Source organism: Chamaea fasciata, unplaced genomic scaffold (assembly GCF_029207755.1).
Source record: "Chamaea fasciata isolate MVZ Bird 193981 ecotype frontalis unplaced genomic scaffold, bChaFas1.0.hap1 SCAF_18, whole genome shotgun sequence".
In the NCBI taxonomy this organism is placed as follows: domain Eukaryota; kingdom Metazoa; phylum Chordata; class Aves; order Passeriformes; family Sylviidae; genus Chamaea; species Chamaea fasciata.
This window is the reverse complement of record NW_027094103.1, coordinates 8,580,888-8,604,144: the sequence shown is the minus strand read 5'-3', so window position 1 is coordinate 8,604,144 and position 23,257 is coordinate 8,580,888. Positions and strand designations below refer to the sequence as shown.

Below are 23,257 nucleotides of genomic sequence, written 5' to 3'. Positions count from 1 at the left end.
GAGCGCGGCCAATGAGCGGGCGGCCCGCGCGGGGAACGCCGGGAGCGGGGCGCGATGCGGGCGGCGCTGCGGGCGCGGCTCGGGTGGGCGCGCCGGGCGCTCCGCGGGGCCGCGCTGGGCCGCGCCCCGGGACCGCCGTGCTGGAGCTGCGGCGTCGCGCTGCCCGCCGGCGATGGGCCGCGCTTCTGCCCCGGCTGCCAGGCTCTGCAGCCGCCGGCGCCGCGGCCTGACCTTTTCCGCCTGATGGACTGGTGAGTGTGGGCGGGGCGGCCGCGGGCCCGGCCGGCCGCGGGTCTCACCCGCCCCGTGTCCTGCAGTGACCGCTCCTTTCGCATCGACGCGCAGCAGCTGCAGCGGCGGTTCCGGAGCCTGCAGCGCGCCGTCCACCCCGACCGCTTCGGCCAGAGGCCGCCGGTGAGCGCCGGGCCGGGCGGGGGAGCCGGGCCGGGAGGGGCCCGCGGGGCTCGGTGACCGCCGCAGGAAGTCGTCTTTAGCCTTCGGCTGCGTGGCGGGGTCGCAGTGTCGAGTCCCCAGCTCTCTCCCTCTTGGGGAGTGAGGGGATTCGCCCGTGTTTGTCTTTCGGTGCTCAGAAGAGACTCTGCCATGGATTTGCGGTGGAGGTGGACGCTGAGGGGCCGCTGCGGTTCGTCAGGCCTTAGCTGAGTGCAGTGACACAGTTCCCAGGTCCACAGAGCCTTCTCCGTCTCACACACGGACTGGTGTGGGGACGCTGGTGTTCCGCATGTAACAAAGTGTATTTTGCCACTTTTAATTAGCTTCCAATTATTTGCCATCCGTTTGCAGAAAGAGCAGTTCTACTCCGAGCAACACTCTTCCCTGATCAACAAAGCGTACCAGACCCTGCTGAACCCTCTGAGCCGAGGTCTCTATCTAGTAAGGTCTCCCTTAGATATTCCAGTGTTCTGTAACTAACCCCGGGGGCTGGTGCTGCTGGTAGGGATCGAACCTTCCATTCAGTCCTTAATGTGCTAATTTGCATTCCTCTGGAGAGGATCGCCAGAGATTGAAGGGAGCCCAGAACCAAGTTTGTCCAAAGATTAATGAGCGTATCATCTCATTTGCTATCCATCTTACACCGATTTGTCTTTCACATCACACGTGGTGTTTGGCCATGGCTGCTTATTCGGAATTTCAGTCTGGCCCATGGCAGCCTTTTTTATGTTTTTTTGGCTTTGGGTAACTGCTGATTTTTACAATCATCCTATGTATGGAGTTAATTTTCAGACTGACTCTATGCACTGTAGGTTTATCGGGTATGAATTGAGTATGCCCCACGAAGAGAGTTAATATTAAAGAAAATAATTCCCATTGAAATAGATGTGGGAATATTTATTTTCAAATTCCCATTTCCTTTGCCAGCTGGAGCTGAGTGGAGTGGAGCCAGCACAAGAGACAGACTGTGATGCAGACTCAGTGTTCCTTATGGAAATCATGGAAATTAATGAGAAATTAGCAGAGGCCAAAAATGAGGATAGCCTTGAAGAAATTGAAACTTTAATTAAAGGTAGGTTATGATTTGAGGTATTTGTACAGAACTAATATACTGAATCTTGTGTAATACAGGAGTCTGAAAGCTTTTAACTGTTTTGGTATATTTCTTGTAATGTCTTCAATTTGTGTTAGTCTGGAATTGACTCACTGCAAGAGCTTCTGCCCTGTGCCCCCCTTTTCCAGTGTTGTCTTTACCCATTTATGCACCTAAACATCACATCTGTCTTGAGAACATTTGTATAACAGAACCTATTCTGGTGTCAAAATAAATATATATAGACACTAAAAAGGAATTTACTCAACCTTCATCAGGTGGGGCCTAGTCAATTGCTCCAAAGAAAAAACCTGAATAAAGAATAAAATGCTTGTCTGACTTTCCCAATTTTCCCACCACAGGCAGTCAGAATGCAGTGGTATAAAATATCCTAAGTATAACAAAAAGTAAATGAAATCATTTGTTTTGCAGTTAAACAAGAAGAACTGACCAAAGAGGTGACTGCAGCTTTTGAACGAGGTACCTGTTTTTATGAAGTTTTTAGTTGCCATACATACCTGTCAAATTCTTAAAGCTCCACATGCTCTTACTGGCAAATATTTCCTGAGCTATGAACAGAAATACTGCATTAACAAGGGTTCTTTGTTAGGTATTTAGAAAAAGTACTTCTAAACTGACATTCCTGCTGATTTGGGAAATTCAGGACCTCACATTAAAAACAAAGTCCAGTACAAAAGTTCCATTCATCTTGCATCTAAATAATCATTTTGACTGGGAATGTAGATGCTGAGAAATTGTGTGTTTCCCAGAATAGTGGGAAGGACAGACTTCATCTTAGACATATTCTGAGGTTTCACACTTGAATCTGGAGATGTTGTTCTGCAGTCCTGGAGCTGCAGCAGAGCAGTGAGTGCTCTTCTTTGCAGTGAAAGCCACAGAAGCTGTGTGGCAAGTAAAGGCCTGTTCAGCCTAAGGTTTTGGGGACTTCCTGTGCAATAACCAACATAACTTTTTTCTACAACCATTGGATAAGCACAAGCTTGAATCATTCCCGAGCTCCTGAAGCTGGGAAGAAACCTTTGTAGTTCTGTGCCAGGTGCAGGTGTGTGTAACTGTAAACATCAAAGTAGTGCCGGCTGAGGCTGCCTGTGAGGAGTTACATTCTGTTACTCTGTGCCATGAGGACTTTGTTGCATTTGTCTGTAGGTCATAAATCACCCTCCCCTTTAACCGAGGAGAAATTGTTTCAGTATCAGTTTTGGAATTGGCACTATCCAGACCAGACTCCTTCTCATTTGCATTTTTCAGTTATGCCAGTTGGTCTATTTATACTCACTTAAAAAAAAAACATTTGTCTTGGCTAGTGGGTAGATCAATACTGCAGCTACTTTACAGAAGTCATTAAAGGGTATTCATTCACATTTCTTTCCCAAATTGTTCATTGTTACATGTTTTGTGGAACATTTGAGTTGAGATGTTCCCAAACCACCTGAGATTAAAACAACAGGCAGCATGGTTTTAACAGTGTCTGAATCTTTGCAGCTCACAGCTCTTGGTACTAAAACAGATGCTGTCACTAAAACCTTAAGACTCATTTTGAGAATGCAAATTCATCCCTCCCTCTGTAAACTAATAATGTTTTATTTCATTTCAGATGATCTTGAAGAAGCCAAGAAGCTGCTAGCAAAAATGAAGTATTTTGCAAACTTAGAGGATAAACTAAAGGCTAAGAAGGTCCCTTCCTGATGTTGCCTCCTTTGCTATTAAGAGTCAGCATTATTTTCAATTAAACAAATGGTTTTGTTATCAAAATCAGACCAATGGTGTTTGTTTCCTATACTTCCATTAAAAGCTTTAATTCTGAGAGGAGGATGATAAATGTAAAAGAAATCCCATGCTTGCTGCAGCACTTCAGTAACAGATGGCATTTGGAAATGCTTACAGCCAGGAAAAGTTGTACTGGGTAAGGTGGGGCATTGTTCTGGCTGTGGCAGGTATGGAAACAAATGTCAGAGACGCATGCAAACACCAGATGGGAGATTTCCTACTTCCTAACATGTGAAGAATTTATTTAAGTTGAGAAAGAGTCAAGGAAAAAATACTGAAGAGGGGACAGAAGGTTCATTCAACATGTCCTACAGGCTTCCTGTAGTTTAAGGGTAAAAAGTATTTAATTCCTGTGTTTCTGTCCTCTCTGCTACTTCATGCTTTTTGGTATGTAGATCTCAGTCTGATGGCAACTAACCTCCAAACCTAGGAGTTTTACCCTGTTGCATAGTTTTAAAAGGTAAGATGTTAGGTTAGGGAAAAGAATAAACCAAATTGAAACCCCAGGAACTCTTTTATCAGAATACAGGTTTTTATTGTAAGTACCAGTAACTCAGAGAGGTGCTGTACTTTATTCTACAGTACAGTAGTAGGACTGGATGAGGAATGTCTTTAAGGCTTTCAAAGTTACATAACTGGAAAAACAGAAACTAAATATCCCTATTTCTACATAAACTGGAATATTTCAGATATTCTCAGATACCAGTTTTTGTGTGGGTTTTAACAAGAACTCAGAATGTTACACTCAGCAAAGCATTTGGGTGCACCCCATGACCCAAACTGAGGACAGGGCTTTGAAATGCAAGAAGAGTCACTGAATTATCTGCAGAAATCTGCCAGCGGGGCTCAGTGAACATCCTCCTTGGCATTTCTGCATCCCTACAGCTCCAGGTTACAGCTAAACATCAAGTTTTCTGTGGATAATACAATATGTTGTTAATAGTATTTCAGCAATACATGTTTTAACAGCATTTCAGCAATACTAACTTGCCTCTAGTTACTCTTCCTCTAATACACAGGAAGATTTAATAAGCCACTTGATCATGTATTACACTCCTAGTTTAGAAGACTATGTTCATAATTCTCACTGAAGTTCTGTTGCATTTGTGAAATTATGCAGAAATCTTTAAAAATTCATCTTGAAGTTGTCTTCTTTCATAAAGCTCCGTTTCCTTTTTCCTGGCATTTCTTCCAAAATTAAGCTTGTGAAATTCTTTTTTGATTTCCAGAAAAGATTTGTTTTTTGTCTCAGGAATTACGAGGAAGATGAAAGCAGCAACAAAGAAGGACTCCAGTAAGAACACCACAAAACAATACTGCTTCAGTCCAGTCTGAAAATAAATGTGATTGCAACATATTTCAAGTGTAATAGTTGGTTTGAGAAAATAAGCTTTTTGTTTCAATTCACACTTAACATTGCTGCTCAGATATTTTTTAAAAAAGAGTCATTCAACGTATTCTTTACCTGTAAATTTTTAGAATTTTGGTTTTTAGATAAAAGACTGTCAAGTGCTGTGCAATTATTGGGTAGACTTTTACTTCAAAAATAAGATAAACCATTTAAAGAGGTCACAATCTAGGGAGAAGTCAACATTTGCTACTTAGCTGTCACATATTTTTAAGATTATAAAATCTAAGTTTTTATGAATGTTAGCATTTTTCAATATTCTGTATGTTGAAAAAAAACCAACTCTCTTACTGAGAAGCAGAGCTCCATGAAGAAAGGACAGGCAGATCCAGGTACCCTGATGCGTGCTGTTTTTGCAGGTTTTGCTGTCAATATGTGCTAAAACTAAAAAGACAAAGCTGGAGATGGAAGCCTGTCTTGCCTTTCCTAATAATCTTCTGCTCACAGAACTCTCTGTCAGTTCAGCAAGTTCTCAGAGATGTGACCCACTGGCCACAGGTACCACCTTGACGTTACTTTGCCATAAAAGCACAAGGCACTATTAAAAAATGTTTTATTTAAATCTCAGTATCTGACTAAGCTTTTCTGCTTTTGATACCTTCTCTGTTTTTTTCATCTGAACATGAACATTGCCCTCCAGTGCATTCCTTTTAATTTATCATGTTATATCAAGGTTTGTAATGTGTAAAAAATACTTTTAAGAAGGACTGAATCTATTTAAACTCATTTGAGGGGCAGTGTGCATCCTGGTCAAGGGTCAATAATATATACAAGTGTATATAATGCAATGGGATGGAACCTGGGAACAGATGAAGTGGAAATTGTGCTGTGCAATACTCACCACTATGAAGGGAAAGAGCATTCCAACTGTGAAGAAACTAATCCAGCTCACAGTCCCTGCGATCATGTAGGCAGCAGGACGTGAGGACTGTACAAATAACTCAGCTGTCATGATGTTCGTTATGCCACCTGGGGATGGTTCAGAAACAGAACAGAGAATTATGCTGAATGTCCATCTGAGGTATTTCCAATACTACAGAATATTGACTTGCTTTTGAATATGCCGTTAGCTGATCTATTATAATTCCTAACAGCACAATTCTGAGACTACTGCCCTTGCAGGAAGTTTCTCACTAAAACACAGCCCGATTTCAGCAGCACTGATCAGGGAGCAGGCCCCTTCTGACAAGTGTAGAACCTCTCTGCTCTGAAGGGCAGACGTAGCTGCCCCAGACTGTGCATGGTAAGCCCCAGCTGTGGGCTGTAGGATGGCCTCACTGGGGTTCCTCAGCCAGACCAGCAGCAGCTGTGCTGCAAAGGCTTCTTGCCTGTGCGACAGCCCAGCCCTCCAGACCTTCCACCACTCACACACGTTTCTGTGCAATACCTGGGCCCAGCCCAAAGCTCAAGATGAAGCCAAATACACACATCATGCTCAGGTAAGGCACCCAGGAGTACAGCTCCTGAAACAGAAGACAATGAGATGGTTTAGTTCAGATTTTGATAATCCAGTTTTAAAGTCTGGTTTAACAGTTACGTTTCCTTCTGTATTTTATTTCAACTAAGACCAGCAGTCTTTTGTGACTCTTTTATAGCTAATTTATTTAAATAGTTCTGCTTCAGAGAAATTAAATAATGTTCATTCAATAATTTTTACTAAATCGTACCATAGAATTATGTAATCATAGTCTGGGCTGGGCTGGAAGGGACTTTAAAGCTCATCCCATTCCACCCCTAGCCACAGGCAGGGACACCTTCCACTATCCCAGGTTGCTCCAAGCTCCATCCAACCTGGCCTTGAACACTTCCAGGGATGGGGCAGCCACAGCTTCTCTGGGTACCCTGGGCCTGGGCCTCACCACCCTCACAGGGAAGAATTTCTTTCTGATTCCTGATACCTTTCTCAGTTTAAACCCATTCCCCCTTATCGTGTCACTCTGTGCCCTTTTCACTCCTCAGTCACATCATGTGATAGGAACGAGTCCTTGGCACCTGGTAAGTCAGAGAGAAGGTCAGAACAGTGCACCAGAGAGTCATGAGGAGATAACCCCCAATGATAAGGGATCTTCTTCCCACAGAGTCTATCAGCAAACCCTGTGGACAAGATAAAATCTTCTGTTAATACCCTGATCTCATTTTTACCAGTATTCTTCAAGAATCATCATTACTCTTTGTACTGAGAGGTGGAACAAACTGCTCCTTACACAGGAGAGGGCTGTGAGACATTCACAAACTCCAGTGCCCAGTGTCACATACGGGATTTTTTCTGCCAAGATCCCAGCTTGTTCAAAAACGTAAGTTGCATAGAAATAAATCTACAACAGAAAAAAAAAAAAAAAACAACTCAAAAGCAAACAATGAGGTTTTTCTGGTTTTAAAACATTGTATGGAAACAAAGTCATGTTCATACTAAACATACAGATCAGTGTATTTTATATTGTGAGTTATTTATTCAACATAAGCAGCAATAACAATCTGTTAAATTCATGTCTAAGTAAACATATTGTTGTCATAAAAGCCAATAGCATTATTCAACTTACTGAATATGCTTTATACTCTTAAACCAGACACACTGGGATAAGCTGATCCACCTTTATTTACTTTTTCAGAAGAATGTTTTTCAGAGGAAATATCAAGTCATTCTTTTAAAAAGTTTGCATATCAGAAACTCAGAAATGAGAAAAAAACGAAAGGGAAACACCAAAATAATGTAAGGACATTTTTTCCCACTTATTCCTGAGCTTCTCTATGGATCCTTTGTGTTAATAAACAGTTGAAAAACAGGTGGAAATGAAATAATTATTTAAGCTGTTTGTTCTTATGAACTCTTACAGCATTAATGCCACTGAGCTGTTGGCCCATTGTCATCACAATGACAGTGATGAGCTGCCATCTCACACCAGGGTCAGTGAACAATTGCCAGGGCTTCTTGGGTTTCTCCCCATCTAAGGCAAAACATTCCCGCTGGATGTCTTCCATCTCCCTTTGATACTCTGAGGAACCATGAAATCGTTTCAAAGCTACAAATAGAAAAATGAAATAATTTACATTGACCTATTAACCACAACTCCTGGCAAATCATCTCTTTCCATAATGACCTGGCTTTTGCTAAGATATGAAAAAATTCCTTTGTGACTTGCTTGTTCCTCGCTGTTTTTTCAACATTTTTTTGCTGTGGTGGATTTGGAGAATTCTCTGGCATTTCTTTGCTTCTTTTTAGAGGAATATCTGACTTTGAAATATTCACTACACAAAATACTTTGTATCTGAACATCAGACCTTCAAATAGTGTTTTCCTTAAAGGACACTCTAACCAGTTGGAAGTGTTTTGCTTAAATTCTAGGCAGATATTGAGTCCTCCACTATGGCCCTGACTTTAATGTTGCCAGTGGAATGCAGTTAGTGAGCTGGAACAAAGACAGAAAATCCTTCTCCTAAGGCAAATATAATCAGAAGTCATTTGGATCCCAGACTAAAATCTTGACAAATGGTCTTAAAACTTAAAGAGTATACAGCATCAGTTCCTTTAAAATCTTCATGATTAAATATATCTCAAGTGACAAGTTGTCTTCTTAAGGCCAACAGTAGGGGTTTTGATGATTCTGACAGTGAACTATCCACTAAGAGTAATCAGCTTGAAGCTTCAGTCAATGAACTTACATTTGAAACAGGATAATAAAGTTTTGTTTATAACCCATTACAGGCTCCTGAGCCCCACAATCCCTTCTGCCATATAAGCTCAATGGATGAAAAACAAAAAGCACCAGATGATACAACTGTGCTGTGTGGATAAAGATAAAAGGAGAATCTAGAACTCAATATATTCATTGTACCCTTCTGGAGAACAGAAAGTTTAAATGCTGGGTATTACCTTTGGCACATCTTAGCTCATCACCTCTGTCAATAAGAAGGTATCTGGGACTTTCAGGAAACCATGGAAGGAATAAAAGTTGGGCTAATGCTGGAATACAGCTGCTTGATAGCAACAGAGGCCAATGCTTTTCTCCACCTAATAACTCTCTGTGAAAAATGTGGAAAAAGAAGGCAAAGAAATATAATAATTAGCTATTAGCTATTGGTTACTATTTAGTGTGGTCTCTGCTCTTGGAACTTCTAAGTTTCAGCTGGATGAAGACCTGAGCAACTTCCTCTGATTACACAAGGGACAAAAGCAGTGATAGTGCTTCTCACACAGAAATGTGAGTCCTTTGCTCTCAAGCCCTGTCTTCCCAACATCCACTGTCTCCAGCAAGAAATTGCCAGAAAACGTGAACTCAGCTCAAATGTGGCTGCTTTACTGATGCTTTTCTGGTGACCCATCTAAACTGACACTACTTCCCTGAGGAGACAGCACTGATGGCTGGCACTTGTAGGAATAAGGTGACTCAAGCAGGATTTTCTTCTCCCAGGGGACCTTCTGTGAATTCCAATGCCACAAGGCATGTTCTGCAATGAGCTGTACAAAATTGGAATTCTTTACACAGGAGTAACAAAAAACAGGGGAAAAAAAACCCCAAGCATTTCTTACCTCAAACCAATTACTTGTCCTGTCAGAATTCCTCCAGTCAGAAAGATGGAAGTCCCCATGGCCAAGCCACCTCTTAGGTGTTTTGGGGCAAACTCCCCAATATAAAGAGGCTGCACACAGAGCCCAATACCTACAAGTAAATGGAAAAAAAACATTTTCCTGTCAATAGAAATTGCTTTGCAAAGAGTTACCAAACCAAAACACATACGTAATGGGACTTCATTAATTTCCTATTCATTAGCTGCCTTCAGATTCCAAGCTAAACTACAGGACATTTTTGTCATAAACATGTATCATAAAACCTAAAGGATCAGAAGTAACAATGATTTATCATTCACCACAGTTTATTGATAGTAGAAATAAGAAATCATTCACCTGAGTTTATGCCAATCAAAAACCTTCCAGCAATCAGTAACTCAAACAATCCTGTAGGAAAACTGATCCCCATTAAAATGGAGGCTAGTATTGCTATAACATTATTCATCAAAAGAGCTCCTTTCCTAAAGGGGAGGAACATAATAATAATAATAATAATAATAATAATAATAATAATAGTACCACAGAACAAACAAAAACTGATTAAAACAAACAAATAAACCCTCAAAACCAAAAACAACCCACCCCAACCAGACATAAAGAAAATCTATAATAAGGTGGGTTTTTAAACAGTTTTCCTTTCTGATATTTTGGGGTGGAAAAAATGGACCTTATACAGAAGAAACATGCTTTTCCCTGGAAACCCAGATATCTGATACAACTGATAAATTTTTTTTAAATGTCTAAACATAAGAATAAAATATAAATATGACAGAAATGCCTGACAAGGTAGGAGTGGGGTTTCTTCATCTTGACAAATGAAGTGCAACAGATGAAGCAGCATGTCCTTACTGGCACAAGGGCTGCAAATGTGTCGGGGGGAACTCATGTCTCCAACACACTCTGTGTGCATTCTCCTACTCAGATTTCAGCAAATGTAATGCAGAGACTACGTCAAAGGTCATAATTCAGGGCTCATCCTTGAAAGTCACATTGAAATAAACTGTAAAGTTCTACTAGAAAACTCAGTTTTAAAGTGAAAAAAACATGTATATAGGTACCCAAGGTACTCTTTTCTCCCACTCTTTTTCCATTTATTTACTTTCTATTCCTTGGGGGAAGGTAGGAAAAGCAAACATGCTTTTCTGTGCCTGCTGCTGCAACTGACCTGCCCAGCCGTATTGCCATGCTACCTCCAGTCAGGGCTCCACACAGGCCTCCAAGGGAAAAGATGGAAGCAATGACAGACCAGAGGAAAGTCAGCAAGTCTGGATTCAGCTCCTTGTGGTAACGACTACTCCAAGTTTCGTTTAAGAACTTGTGTATATGCTGCAGTAAAAAAGGAGTGATGAATGTGTAGCGTTTTATACAGCACTACAAATAACTTGCACTCCAATCCTGACAATCAGTTCTGGGAGTTCATTCTAAGAGATATCATCTGACTGGTAGAATCTTCCTTGACCACAAGGAGGATTTTGTGTTTCCTACTCCCCACACACCTCAAAGGCTGCTGAGCAGCTCTGCTTTGTGCCCTGCCTCAGGTGCTGCAGCAGAGGAGATACGCAGCCCTGACATGCACTGGCACGAGAGAGCTCTGAGGTCCTTCTGAACAAGGAGGGGAACAGGGTGGATGCTTGGCCCTACTGTTTTTAGGAACATCTCAGAACACAGATGCCTTGCAACCTAAAAAAAAATTACTGTCAGGGGACTCATTCTGACACTTGAAAATCTCCCTGCCTTAGTGTAATCCAAAAAGTCATAGTAAAATCCCTTTTTCACCTCTAATAATACTCCACCTTTCTTACAGTATTCATGCGTCAGAACTTTTAAGCTGTTATTCCACATGCTTGGTTTTGTAAAATTTGCCTTTAGAAAGTCTTGAACTGGCATGTATCTGCAATCAGAGGCTCCTGTTCTTCGCCTGCAAACAAAGACTACAGAAGAATAGACTTCTTGGACTCTCCCTCTGTTCCCAGCATATGATGATTTTTTTTTTTTTCCCACAAACAGCTTCTTTTAAGCTTTGTAAAAAGCATACAGCATTGAAGCAAATTCAGTCTTCACAGTTTCCCAAGCAAATAAATCAGCTGGTAGCAAAAACTGATACCCACCACTTTCATGAGATCAGATCCTTGAGTCATCCACAAAATATGCAGAATCCCAGAGGCCACAGCAAAGAACGCTCAAGTAACAAGTGAAAATACCCACAAGTTACTCAGCCATTATAGATGCAACATTTTAATTCCCTAAGATCTTTTTCAGTAATCTGCCTTGTGATGGACACCTGTAAATAGTAACTACACTTTCTCCCCATTATCCAGTGATAGAAAGAATGGGAATGGCTCAAAGCTGTGTCAGGGGAGATTTAAACTTGACATATGGAGAAATAGTGCTGATAACCTACAGAAAGGGTGGCCAAACAAAAGAACAGGCTTCCTAGACAAGTGGTCAGTGCTCCAAGGGCATTTGGATAATGCTGTTAGTAACAGGCTTTAACTTTAGGTCAGCCCCGAAGTGATCAGGTAGTTGGACTAGATGGTCATTGTAGGTCCCTTCCAACAGAAAATGTTCTGGTCTATTCTACCCTTAGTGTTCTGGGCTGTTTTAATAACTGAAAAATATATTACTTATTCAGTTAATCGTTCTAATACTAAAGGTATTTAAGTGGCCTATTTGGCACTTTTGTCTGACAAAAGACAGAACACCTCTGATGGGAGGCACTCACAAGCAAATGCACATGTAAAATCACGCGTGAAATTAACAAGATTCCTTCATATGAGAGGGAGACTGCTTCAGTCCCCACTGAGATCACAGCAAAAGCACATTTGGCCTCTTGGCCGAGTCCAGAAAGGAAACAGCCCAGTGAACAAAAGATGAGCTTTTACCTGTGTGGGTGCATTGATAATAGAGACATTATACCCATACTGAAAGGTCCCTCCAATTCCAACAGCACAAACTGCCAGGAGCAACATCCAGCTGGGGAGCTGGGGAGCAAAACAAAGTCACAGGCATGAAAAGAGGTAGGATCTTGAGCCCACACACATGTAATATCTAAAAGAAAATTATGGTGAAATACAAAATGTATTTAGTTTGGAGCAGTGGAAGTATTTGTTCCTGAACACCTGCAGCAGGAGAAGCATTTCAGGCTGGCTTTGGCCCTGATCATTACCAGCCTTTGGAAATACCACAATTACAAGTCTCCAGATTAAGTGTAGGCAACAAAACCATTACAGCTGTTATTAGAAACTGAGTAAATGCTTTTTGCATAAGCCACACTGCTTATGGTGTCTGTTTCTGATGAAAGAATGCCAGGAGTGTTTATGTTTGGTGTTAGAGACACAATGACTCAGTATAAGAATTAACCAAATCTCAATTTCTGTGAGTCACATTTTAACCAAGATGTGAGAAAAAAACCCAATTTTTTTTTCCCTCTATACAATACTTTAAGTCCCTAAAATGATTATTCAATGTCTGCAAGTTGGCAGATGTAAAGCCTTAGTACCTCAATCACAATAATTTGTTCACTGGCAATAATATTTAAAGTTTATTGGCATGTACTTTTTAAATTTTTCAATATCCATGACATAGTTACATTCTCAAATCAGTATTTACAAACTAAAATTCATATAGTCACAGATTCACAGGTTTTCAGGTCAACACAAACTACTACTGTGATACATTCAAATCTCAAGAATCTAACTGGTCATAAAACATACTTTGGATGAGGCCCCATGGCCAGAGATCTCCAGAGATTTATAGTGTTTGATATTCTCACACAGTGCTCTCTAAGTCTACTTTTTACTGAATGTGATCATACTAAAAATAACATCCAGTTCAAATGCCCAGAAAACCTTTTGTTTTAAATTAGGTCCTAATTTTATCTCATTGACTTACTCATCTTAATATTATATGTTAAAGATACAATAAGTATCTTATTGACTAACTTCAGGTGGACACAATGTATCTTATATTAAAGGCACTTCAGTGATCAAATGTCCCCTTCCTTCATTTATAAAGGCTGTACATATTTCTTCTAATAAACTTGTAGTCCCTGAATTTTTCATTGTAAGGTATGTAGACTAATCCTTCATCATTCTCATTCTTGGTCCAGTTTCCAGAAATGCTGAGTTATTCCAAATACTGTACTGTATTCTGAAAGAGCTATATCCTCCCTAAAGATAATTCATCAAAATTTACCTCCTTCCTTCAGGACTGAAATTTGCAAGTTGAAATTGATCTAATTAAATTAAAATCCAATTAACAATTCCTTATGGTTTCCAAGAATAAAAAGTGTTTCTCTGAATGTCAACCAAAGCACATTAATCAAGAGCAGTAAATAAGGGCTGCAGTGAGCATGCTAGGAAAAAAATAAAACTTGATGTGGCAAATACTGGCACTGCACACTCAGCGTGCACACACTTATATTAACTAAGTACTGTAAACCTATTTTGTGTGTCTTATGGGTACAATCTGAAATCTAGAAGGGACAGAAAATAAACAAACAACCCAAAATGATGAACATACATCATATAACTTAGGTTTTGTTATGACAGATCTGTTGTTCTTCCTGCCCAAATCAGCTGGGCTCGTGACACTGGCATGCTGTCCCACACTGGAATTTGTGCCCTGGCTCCTTAGAGAGAGCACACATAACAGCCTCATGTGTTCTGTCAGCTAATGAACTCCTGATAGTTTATAAGGGCGTTCACCTCATCTCAGAAACATGAGACAAACAAAATTCAATTGCTTTCAATGTAAAACACGAGAATCAGAAAGCTGCTTTTATAGCTTCCACTTTCTAACACAGCCAAGGAAAGCACAAAACTCTACGAGCCTAATCACTTAATGTATTTCTATTTAAAAGCTAACATGAAATACCCGCATATTTTCCCATCTGTACATTATAGCAAAAACTACAAACTGCCTGCAGGATCCACCTTCCTAGGCCAGGATGGTTCTGCTTACCTTGCAGGGCGAGCGAGACCCTTTGAGCAGGGGCTGGTGCTCCATTCTGAGAATGGGCTGAATCAGATTTCCTTTGCAAAATTTAATAAACTACGTTACAGAGGAAAAAAAAGGTGCCAAAGAACTTAAGTTACTAATATATTAAGACACAGCTTTGCTTTTTAGTTGTTGTGGTTTGGTTTGGTTTTGGTGGTGGGTTTTTGGGTTTTTTCCCCGTCCATTAGGACTCTCCTCGACGGTTCAGAACTTTTTTGTGACAGGGATGCCCAACTTCGATAAAGCCTCACCGCAGCCTCGGGGAGCTCTCCCACCTCTTACGTTGGGCTATATGCACTGTCCTTCTCTAACTCCGCGCAGAACCCGCACCCGCAGCCTCCCGCAACTAAAGACAAGGTCGGGCAGTTACCGTGTGCCGGTGCGCCATCCCTCCCTCCAGCCGCGCGGAGCTCAGCTCAGCTCCTCTCGCCACCTCCCCGAGCCCGCCTGAGCTCCTCAGATGACCGGGATTTGGCTGCCGGACCGTACCCGCCCCCTGCGGGGATTAGGCCGGGCCACGGACAAGAGAGGGGCTGTCCCGGCCCTCTGCAGGGACGCCGCCGTGCCTGGGAGAGCGCAGGGCCCCCATTGGGGCCCCGCTCCCAGACCGCGCTCCCCAGAGCAGGCGGGACTACAACTCCCACAGGTCCCACAGCACTCGCGACTACAACTCCCAGAGGTCCCGCAGTGGCCGGGACTACAACTCCCACAGTGCCCGCGGGCCCTCATCCGATCGCAGCGAAAGGCCTGGAAGGACCCGGGCTGTAGCGGCGGCCGCTCGGCCCGGCTCGGCCCGGGTGAGCGCCGCGGACCGAGGCGGTTCCGTGCGGAACTCCTGCGGGAGCGCCCCGGGCAGGGCCGGAGCGTCGCGCAGCGCGGATTGCGGCGTTGATGTGCGCTTTCTCCCCCGCAGCAGGAAATGGCAGCGCTAGGCAGATCCTGCCAGGGCATCCCGGCGGGCCCGGCCGTGGAGCTCCCCACAGCGCCGGCCGCTGCCCCGGACCGCCTCGGCCCGCAGCCCTTAGCCGGCGGCCACGGCCGTCTGCAGCCGCCCGGGGTGGTCATGGCAGGGATCAGAAGCGACGGCGTCGACGGATCCTCCGGCCTCTGTCTGCAGAGCAGCTTGGACCTGGCCTCGCTGGCCGCGCTCGGGAGCCACAGCGAGGGGCTGAGGGTGGCCTCGGTGAGCTCCTTCACCCGGAGCCGCAGCCAGTAAGTGCCGAACCCGCTCCCGCAGGGCCGAGGGCAGAGCGCCGGCAGCGGGAAACTGCGCCCGGTGCTTTCCAGGCGGCTGGGATTTGTTTCCTTGTAGCAGTTTTGCCCTGGTAGGAGGTTCGAGTTCTATTGTGTACGGCTAAGGACTTTGAAGCTGGCTGGTGGGGGTTGAAGGAGCCTTTTAAAAGGCAAGAAAGGTGATCGAGTATACCAGCATCTTTGCATACTTTCAAACTCATTTATTTTTGTCGGTATTTTTTCAGTATGTCCCTGTGATACAGAGTATTAAGAGGCTCAAGCCGGGTCATATGTTCCATCTTGAAGCATTTGAATTTTAGCAAAGATTGGTCTTGCCCCTTGTGGAAAAATAAATAACGTAAAGGAGAAGAAATTAGCATAGAATTCTGTTCAGAAAAGTGAGCAATTACAGCTGCCTTTGACTTCCTTTGGAACAAAGTGGTCATTTATTGTCCCAAACTTTTACTCACTTCACAGCTGCTGACATACTGGGACTGTTGATCTCTGATGAAATTTTAAAAGGGAGGAAAATATTGTCTGAAAATATCAGTGTAACCAGAAGATATGATTTGAAGCTAAGTAACTGTTTTTCTTTTGTAGTGTCTCTGTGCGATGTGGAAAGAAGCATAAGCTAGAAGAAGAAGCAGAAGGGTAAATTAATTTGTCTTTTGTAGCCTGAAAAATCCTGATTTGCTTTTTGTTTTGTAAAAGATTTGAGCACATCTCACCTACAATACAAAAAGGAAGGAAATTATTATTGTTTCCATTTGGAACTCTTCCCTTGAATTGCACATGAACCCAAATCCATTTCTATTACCTAATTAATTGCATGGCACTGATTTTCCCTGAATAGGTGCTCACATTTTACTAAGAGCAACGTGAATTTCTTTTCTTTGTTGAGGTTGCATTGCCACAGTGTGTCAATGCTGCTGAAATGCACTTTCTATAACATTTGTTCCTGTCGAATGCCACATTCCTTTTTTGACAACTGTGAACTTCCTTTGTTTCCTAGCTGTCCTGTGCGGAAGAAGAGACTGACAGGAACCAAAAATTGCCCTTTGAATCCCAGCACTGAAGAATGGATTCTCTGTGCAGGTCAGCAGGCAGCTGGGGAGGTAGCAAGTCAGTATGGTGGCAGCGGTCCTGAAACTGCCATGTTAGAAATTCCCTGTGAAGAAATGGATCAGACAATGGGGGAACAGCAATGCGAGGTTGCTCGCAGAAAACTTCAGGAAATTGAGGACAGGTAAATGCAGGGATTGAGTAGCCTGGCTTTGCTGAGCTTTCCCTTTTCTGGTGGGCATTCAGGGGTAAATCTAGCACTTAGCAGTGTGGTAACACTGCTGTAAGTCTGAGGTCAACCTTCTGTTCAAGTTATTTCATTTTAGGCTATCTATGATCCTGTGAGTCTTCAGGATGATCTGAAATTAAGGGTTCTAGAGCAGGAGATGCTGAGTAAATAACACCCTGCTCACAATCATTATGCAGTTTCAATATACCATAATGGGGTTTAATGCTCTTGTGTTGAGCATCCGGAGCTCAATTGTAACATTTACCTGCTCAGGCTTGAGTTCAGCTTTTTTCAACCAGCTGCAGCTTGTTCTGTGATTAATACTTAAAATAGATGTGAATTTGTCAATGTAGAGAGTAACATGAACCAGAGAGGTCTCTCTGCACATCTGCAAGAAGGCTGAGATTCATCTTGCTGATGGTTTGATGTGGGGTAATGGGGTGGCTATAGACAGTCTGCTGTAGTCATTTAATAAATTTACTGTGCATTCTGGCCCTTGAAAGATTTCTGGGAGTTGCATGTGTATGTATCAGTTGATTGCAGTTGAGCTGGTATTCCAAAATGTATAATATGACCACTGCAGATGATTAGAAAAGCCAAAAGTTACAGAAATTTTAAAACAAGATTTTTTTGTAGATTACTCCATAGATGATGCATAAGGAGAAGCAAGGTACTGTTAGACTGTTATTTTTTTCATGGGTAAATCAGAGTAGTGAAATAGGTCTCTATTATCTGTCTACGTCTGTTTTGGTCCCTTGGAAGATTGTTCCCTACTCTTCCCAGCTATGCTGCTAAATTTTCTATAAAAGGTTTACCAACAATAAAGGAGGTGCTTCCATTTGTTCTAAACACTTCAACAATTTGTGCCAATTTAATCTCAGAAACTGGCACAACATTGTGAAAAGTGAAGCACTGTTTTCAGTACCTTTGCAATAATTCTCAAAGTCCAGTTATGGGGAATTGAGCAGGTGAAGCAGTTGCATAGCTGAGACTCACTTGTGTAATGTGACTGAATGATACAGTTTCCCTTGGAGGGAATTTGTTTCTTTTCTCTCAGTGTATGTCTGCACTGACACTGCTGGGATAACACAGGGGTAACAAAGCTAGCTCAGGTACCAGAAGTGGCATTGCTGCTCAAGTGGTTTCTGTGATGAGTATTTTGGGTTTTTTGGCCCAAGAGAGACTCATGTTAACATGGCCCTGCTGCTTCTGGTACCCAGCCTAGGCCAGAGCACGTAGATACTGTAGTCTGCAGTGGATGTTCCTGATAACAGTATGCTCAATAGTGTTTATCTCCCTCTTCCCCCTCCATTCCTAGGATAATTGATGAAGATGAGGAAGTTCATGCTGATGGAAATATTAGCAATCTGCCCACTCTTATCCTGTCAGATACCCTTAAGAAAGGGATGAAGAGGGATTTTGGTGAAGTCCTGACAAAGAAAATAATAGAGTCTATGTAAGTTCTGGAGGAAATCATGGTGCTATGTAGCTAACATGTGCAAATGAAAAGAGAGACCTCGTTTCATGTTTATGGAGATGTCCTTGATTCCTGCATGATGCAGTCAACATTCTATAACAGACCATTCATCTGGTTAAAAATAGGAAAAACTGTCCTAATGTAAAAAAGAAATAAGTGTAACTGTAGTGGTCATCAAGTGTCTGTTTTGTACTCTTCATTTCTACAAAGTGAAATCTGTTGAGTGAATCAGTTTAAGTTTTGGTTTTTTGTGTACGAATTGTCAAAATGAGAAGATCCTGAAATGTGACCAAGAGTGGTCAAGTTCGGTGCAAAAAAGAGAGGAAATACAGGGTTAGAACTAGAAATAATGGAACTAGTTAGGAGAGATGAAATTTAATAGGGGGGAAAAAAAGGTATATATTTTCTGGAATATAGTTCTAGGCTAGCTCAAAGGATGAAGATACAGGTCTTCTGCATTTAATAGCTGTGCTTGGAGAAGTGAAATTTTACTGAAACTCTGTCCCTTCTAGGAGCCGTCCTTCTATGGAGCTGGTGCTTTGGAAACCTCTTCCTGAATTTATGACAGACAAACTGAAGTCTGTTTCTGTTAAGGACTTCAAGCAGCAGAGTACAGAAGGGTGTCAAGCTAAGCAGCCAACACCAAGAGCTCCTTTTGATCCACAGACTGAAACGTTCCCTGGATCACAACAGACTGCCATGTCTCCAGATCCATATGCTAGTTTGGGAATATCTGGGTGTGCAGAAGAAGAAATGGAGTTGTAGATGCCAGATTTTAGACTGGAAGTGGTGAGCTTCTGATGCTTATTGTTGGTGTTTTTTGATTATTTTTTTTCTGGTTTGATGTGTGAATCTGAAGTTATATTATTTGTTTTTTGTTTTCTTACTAACAGTCATAAGCACACCACAATCATAGGGTGGCAAGGAAACACCCTAAGATTTCTGTGTTCCAATCTGTTAAATATTCTTACTTTTACTGAAAAGGTAATTCAGAGGCCTTTGGAACAGGGAAGTAGCTTTCCATCTTGCTTAATGGTGGAATATCCTCTTAACTGCCCTTGGTAAAGTATAAAATCCAAATACTGAATGTAACTGTGGCTTAAGCCGCACCTTTCTCTTACTGAGCCATTGAAACTGGTGTACATACTATGCTTGGCCATTTGGTAATTTGAATTATAAAATGTGAAGGAAGAAATACCTTCAAATCTAGTCACAGATAGAAAAGCAATCCCCCTGGTAACAGAGCTTTTCACACCATCTTCCCTGTTTGGACTTGATGTAAACTCAGATGTAGAAATTATACAATCCATGGGGTGGTAGGGAAGGAATATTACTGCTGAGCTTAAGTCTTTTGCTTTGTAGAAAGCAAAGCCAGTGCTTATAACTTGCAGGATACCTGCTAACTGAAGTCATCTTTGGTTCATTGGCTTTTAAATTTTATTTGTGGGTTTTTGATGTTCTCCTCCCCATCAATGGACAAAAGTGGTTCTCAGCAAAGAGATTCACATTTTACATTGTGCTGAGATTCTGTGTATGTATGGAGTTGGAAAGTCAGTTTAACTTCTGATGAAATGAATGGCATCCATTAATTTGGATAAACATGATAAGTAAATCAGATAAAAGGGAGCTGCTTGCTGCCACTAGGAGGGTCAAATGCTAGATTATTGTCTGTACCCAAGTCCCAGCCTTTGGTGGTGAAGTAAAGGAGATGCCGGTCTTTTTCCTGAGAGAATTTAGACATAAAATTTAAGCCACGGTATGTGCCAATAATATCACATTGTTTATAAAAATGTATGCCAAAAGAATTTCCTACCCTGTGCAGGGTGCCAAGGAAAGGAATCCACAACGAGCCACTGTTCGTACCTTTTCTCAATGCACAGCAGTTCCTTATGCTTAAGGTTCTCTAACTTGTTTAAGGGTTTTATCTTTTGTTCATAAGTCCTTGAGCTTTCTCAGAGATACATGAATTGAGGCTTTTCATAAGAAATCCCTTTCCAAATAATAGATTCTGTTCAGAGTCTTACATCTCAATCTGGTTTTGTCATCTTGCTAACATAAAGGAGCAAGTACACATTAACACAGCTGCTTACATAAGAAAATCTACTCTCCCTCTGCACAGCTAAGAGATAATCCTTGTGATAATATTTACTGTTGAGTAACCCATAGCTGAAAGTTTAAAATCAAGCTTCTCTTTTTGGCAGTCATCCTTTATTTCCCTTTGGTTGTTCAAAAGATGCCTGTTTGTTAAACCCTGTTTGTCTTGCTGCTTTTGTTGAAGGCTGTCTGAAGCTTTCTGTATCTTGGTAAAACATTTCAGAGCTTCACAAAAAAACACTCCAGCATTTAATTAGGCATTACTCTGGAAACCAGTATACACCTGTATCATTCTGGAAGGTTTATTAAGTTGAAGAACATGTGCAGCCTATCTTGCTATAATGCCTAATTTCATTTCAGGGTCTGCTATAGATCTCTTGCATGAACTGTGTAAAATTTCTTATGTATCGTTAAGCTGCTGAACGCGTTTAAAGCCTACAGCCTTTGACGTGCTCCGGTGTATGAGTAGGACATAAAGCAGTGAAGTTTGGAGAAGGCTGTAGTCACTGCAGGTAGAAAATGTGGAGCCTCCAAGTAAGTAACTGGTTTTCAGCTTGCTGGATTATAGTGAAAGCTCAAAGTGGGAAGTATTTTAGGTGAAAGCTCTGAATCCTAAATAAACTGAACAGAAAGGATGAAACTTTCAAAAATGTGATAAAACCGTCTCAGCAACACTAAAGTTGCAACAGAAGATGTAAAAACACTCTAGGAGGCCTAAATACATGAAATGATGCAGTGGTTTTCCCCTTAAAAATACCAAATTGCGCATCAGATTTGCAGAATAAGAAGTTGTTGTAGATGGTTTTTAAGCATACTTTTTTTCCTGCTAGGTTTGTACCAAAGATTGACTTTCAGAGGTGTCTTTCCTCTTCATTCAATGCCAGTAGGGCATCACTGATCTGTTACCTGCCATCTAAAACAAGAATATAGTGGTGCACTTTTGACAAAGAGTGTGAGATGGAGAAAAAATTGTCTAAGAATTTTGCTTTGATAGAAAACATTTGCTTTCATTTTTTCACAATGCATTTCTGCCCTTGTGATAGGAGATAGTGGGGCTGAGTTGCTTAAATTGATGGAAGAGCGAGCTAGAGTGGAAACCAAGTGACAGGAGCACTGAGCAAGATTCTTGCTACAGCAATCACTTGGGGAGGGTGATTGGATGAGCGATCGAGCTGTGGGCATTTACAGACTTCTGTATTTGTGAGTTTCATTTGTTGTTGTTGTTGTTCTTAAAAGACTTTTATTAATGCTGTTCACAAACGGGATGGCAAATGCGATGCAGTATTAGAAAAAACCTTATTTTGAAATACGGAAGATCTGATTCTGATTCTGGTCTGTCTTCTCTTGGGACCAAATCACCCTTTGTATGTCAGTTTTCAATAAATTTTCTAAAATATTTTGTAGATGACTGTTTCATTCCTGGTAAGAGTGAAAAAACCCTGGGAGCCTATGTGCAGTCCTTCAGCTAGACAGTACTCTTCTGGCTTAAGAAGATTTCAATTTAACTATGTTATGTCAAAGGCATGCCCCTTTTTTCCTCCAGAGTATTCAGCAGGGTAGAATAATCCTGCTGAATAAGGGAAGGCAACAGCACAGTAGAATAAACCTGAAGCTGAAGAGTTGTTTTAAGTCTGTCATGACCCAAAGGCTTCTGATAAAGCAATAGGGGTACCAAGAGGTGTTGCTGTAGTTTGTGTTTTCAGACCTTTCATTTTACTTCAGAATAAAACTACTCAGAACTAAGCATGGTCAGTATTCCTAAAATTAAGAAAAGTTTGAGGAATGTTTTAAGTTCAGATTTTAATAATTTTCTTGGAATGTAAGACTTTGCTTTTTTGTGCACCATCTTAGTGGACTTGATTCTAGCAGAAAATACTAGTGGTTTATAGGAATTCTGAATGGTAGTAGGCTTCTAGATGCCAAACAAGAATTAGTTCTGTGTTTTTAGTGGAAGAGATCTCAGTAACTATTAACAGCTTCTTGTGGGACTCAGTGCTTGCAGTAAGTCAGGATAAAGCATGCCAGGATATAGCTGTTAAGTTGAAAAGGGGAAGCAAAACAGTGTCAAGACCATGTCCTGGAACATTTCTATCTCCTGTACTTAACAAGGTTGAAATGTTAAGCACATCCCATGTCTTACCGAGATGGAAAGGAGACTGTAACACAATTTTCCTTGGATTTTTTAGATGTTGAAATGGCTTGCTCACAGTTGCCAGGAGGGGTTGGGGCTCCATAAAAGGATGTTAACAAAATGTAGTGCAAAACTACAGATCAAATCCTCACTTCTGCTTTTTTTTGGACTTGCAACAATTTATTTGATACTCTTGCAGTTATCCCTATTTTCCACCTTGAACTTACTCTTCTGACTACTTGGATTTTCAATCTAAATTTGTACTGCACAGCTGTAGTCTTTACTTCTACCCAGTATTCAGGTAAAATCCTTCATTATAAGCTACGTTACTCAAACTTGTAATCCAAAGCAGTCCTGTCACCTTGAATGTTACTGACCAAAATATCTCAGGTTTTCTCTCCTCCCCACCCCAAGTTATTTTTGTCAAAATTGAATGCAAGACATGAAATAGTACTGAAACCAAGAACAGCTGTGCCAACACCTGCAACAGTGCTCTTATTTTCAGTATAAAATTTCTTCTGTCTCTCCAAGTGTTTTAAATATTGTGATAAATACTGGATACTGGAGCAAATGGATGTGGACAAATGAGAAGTCCTGTTGTAGCTCCTGCCAAGTCCATTTGATGCTTCAGGATTCCCTGTGGTAATAGAGAATCTGCAACTGTTTTCACACTGTGTCTGTCTCGTACCCACCTCCCCTCAGGCTGAGAATTTTGGACAGGATT

The 23,257-nt window shown here is 41.6% G+C and overlaps 3 protein-coding genes across 10 annotated transcripts; 2 read left to right on the top strand and 1 right to left on the bottom strand.

The window, feature by feature from the left end:
- The first annotated feature begins 45 nt into the window (after positions 1 to 45).
- HSCB (HscB mitochondrial iron-sulfur cluster cochaperone) lies at positions 46 to 3,324 on the top strand. The gene is made up of 6 exons (XM_066199691.1): positions 46 to 251; positions 318 to 414; positions 805 to 894; positions 1,381 to 1,525; positions 1,979 to 2,026; positions 3,162 to 3,324. The coding sequence occupies exons 1-6, from the start codon at positions 55 to 57 to the stop codon at positions 3,251 to 3,253; spliced, it is 669 nt and encodes a 222-aa protein (XP_066055788.1). The 5' UTR covers positions 46 to 54; the 3' UTR covers positions 3,254 to 3,324.
- A 174-nt stretch (positions 3,325 to 3,498) lies between these two features.
- On the bottom strand, positions 3,499 to 14,946 carry LOC136298732 (solute carrier family 2, facilitated glucose transporter member 11-like). 7 transcript variants are annotated; one of them, XM_066199680.1, is made up of 13 exons: positions 14,678 to 14,945; positions 14,272 to 14,361; positions 12,192 to 12,290; positions 10,475 to 10,635; positions 9,646 to 9,770; positions 9,271 to 9,400; positions 8,614 to 8,762; positions 7,575 to 7,762; positions 6,947 to 7,057; positions 6,735 to 6,836; positions 6,130 to 6,205; positions 5,584 to 5,711; positions 3,501 to 4,665 (listed from the first exon to the last, which is right to left on the bottom strand). In XM_066199680.1, exons 1-13 carry the CDS (start codon positions 14,693 to 14,695, stop codon positions 4,447 to 4,449), a joined length of 1,596 nt encoding a protein of 531 aa, XP_066055777.1. In that variant the 5' UTR covers positions 14,696 to 14,945; the 3' UTR covers positions 3,501 to 4,446. The 7 variants fall into 7 exon arrangements, with proteins under 7 accessions (XP_066055780.1, XP_066055777.1, XP_066055778.1 ...); XM_066199681.1 differs by having other exon boundaries at positions 3,502 to 4,665; positions 14,272 to 14,342; positions 14,678 to 14,944; XM_066199683.1 differs by lacking the exon at positions 6,947 to 7,057 and having other exon boundaries at positions 3,499 to 4,665; positions 14,678 to 14,946.
- A 12-nt stretch (positions 14,947 to 14,958) lies between these two features.
- Positions 14,959 to 21,798, top strand: CCDC117 (coiled-coil domain containing 117). 2 transcript variants are annotated; one of them, XM_066199689.1, is made up of 6 exons: positions 14,959 to 15,104; positions 15,221 to 15,519; positions 16,141 to 16,191; positions 16,553 to 16,786; positions 18,150 to 18,287; positions 18,821 to 21,798. In XM_066199689.1, exons 2-6 carry the CDS (start codon positions 15,227 to 15,229, stop codon positions 19,071 to 19,073), a joined length of 969 nt encoding a protein of 322 aa, XP_066055786.1. In that variant the 5' UTR covers positions 14,959 to 15,104; positions 15,221 to 15,226; the 3' UTR covers positions 19,074 to 21,798. The 2 variants fall into 2 exon arrangements, with proteins under 2 accessions (XP_066055786.1, XP_066055785.1); XM_066199688.1 differs by lacking the exon at positions 18,150 to 18,287 and having other exon boundaries at positions 14,972 to 15,519.
- Positions 21,799 to 23,257: the final 1,459 nt, after the last annotated feature.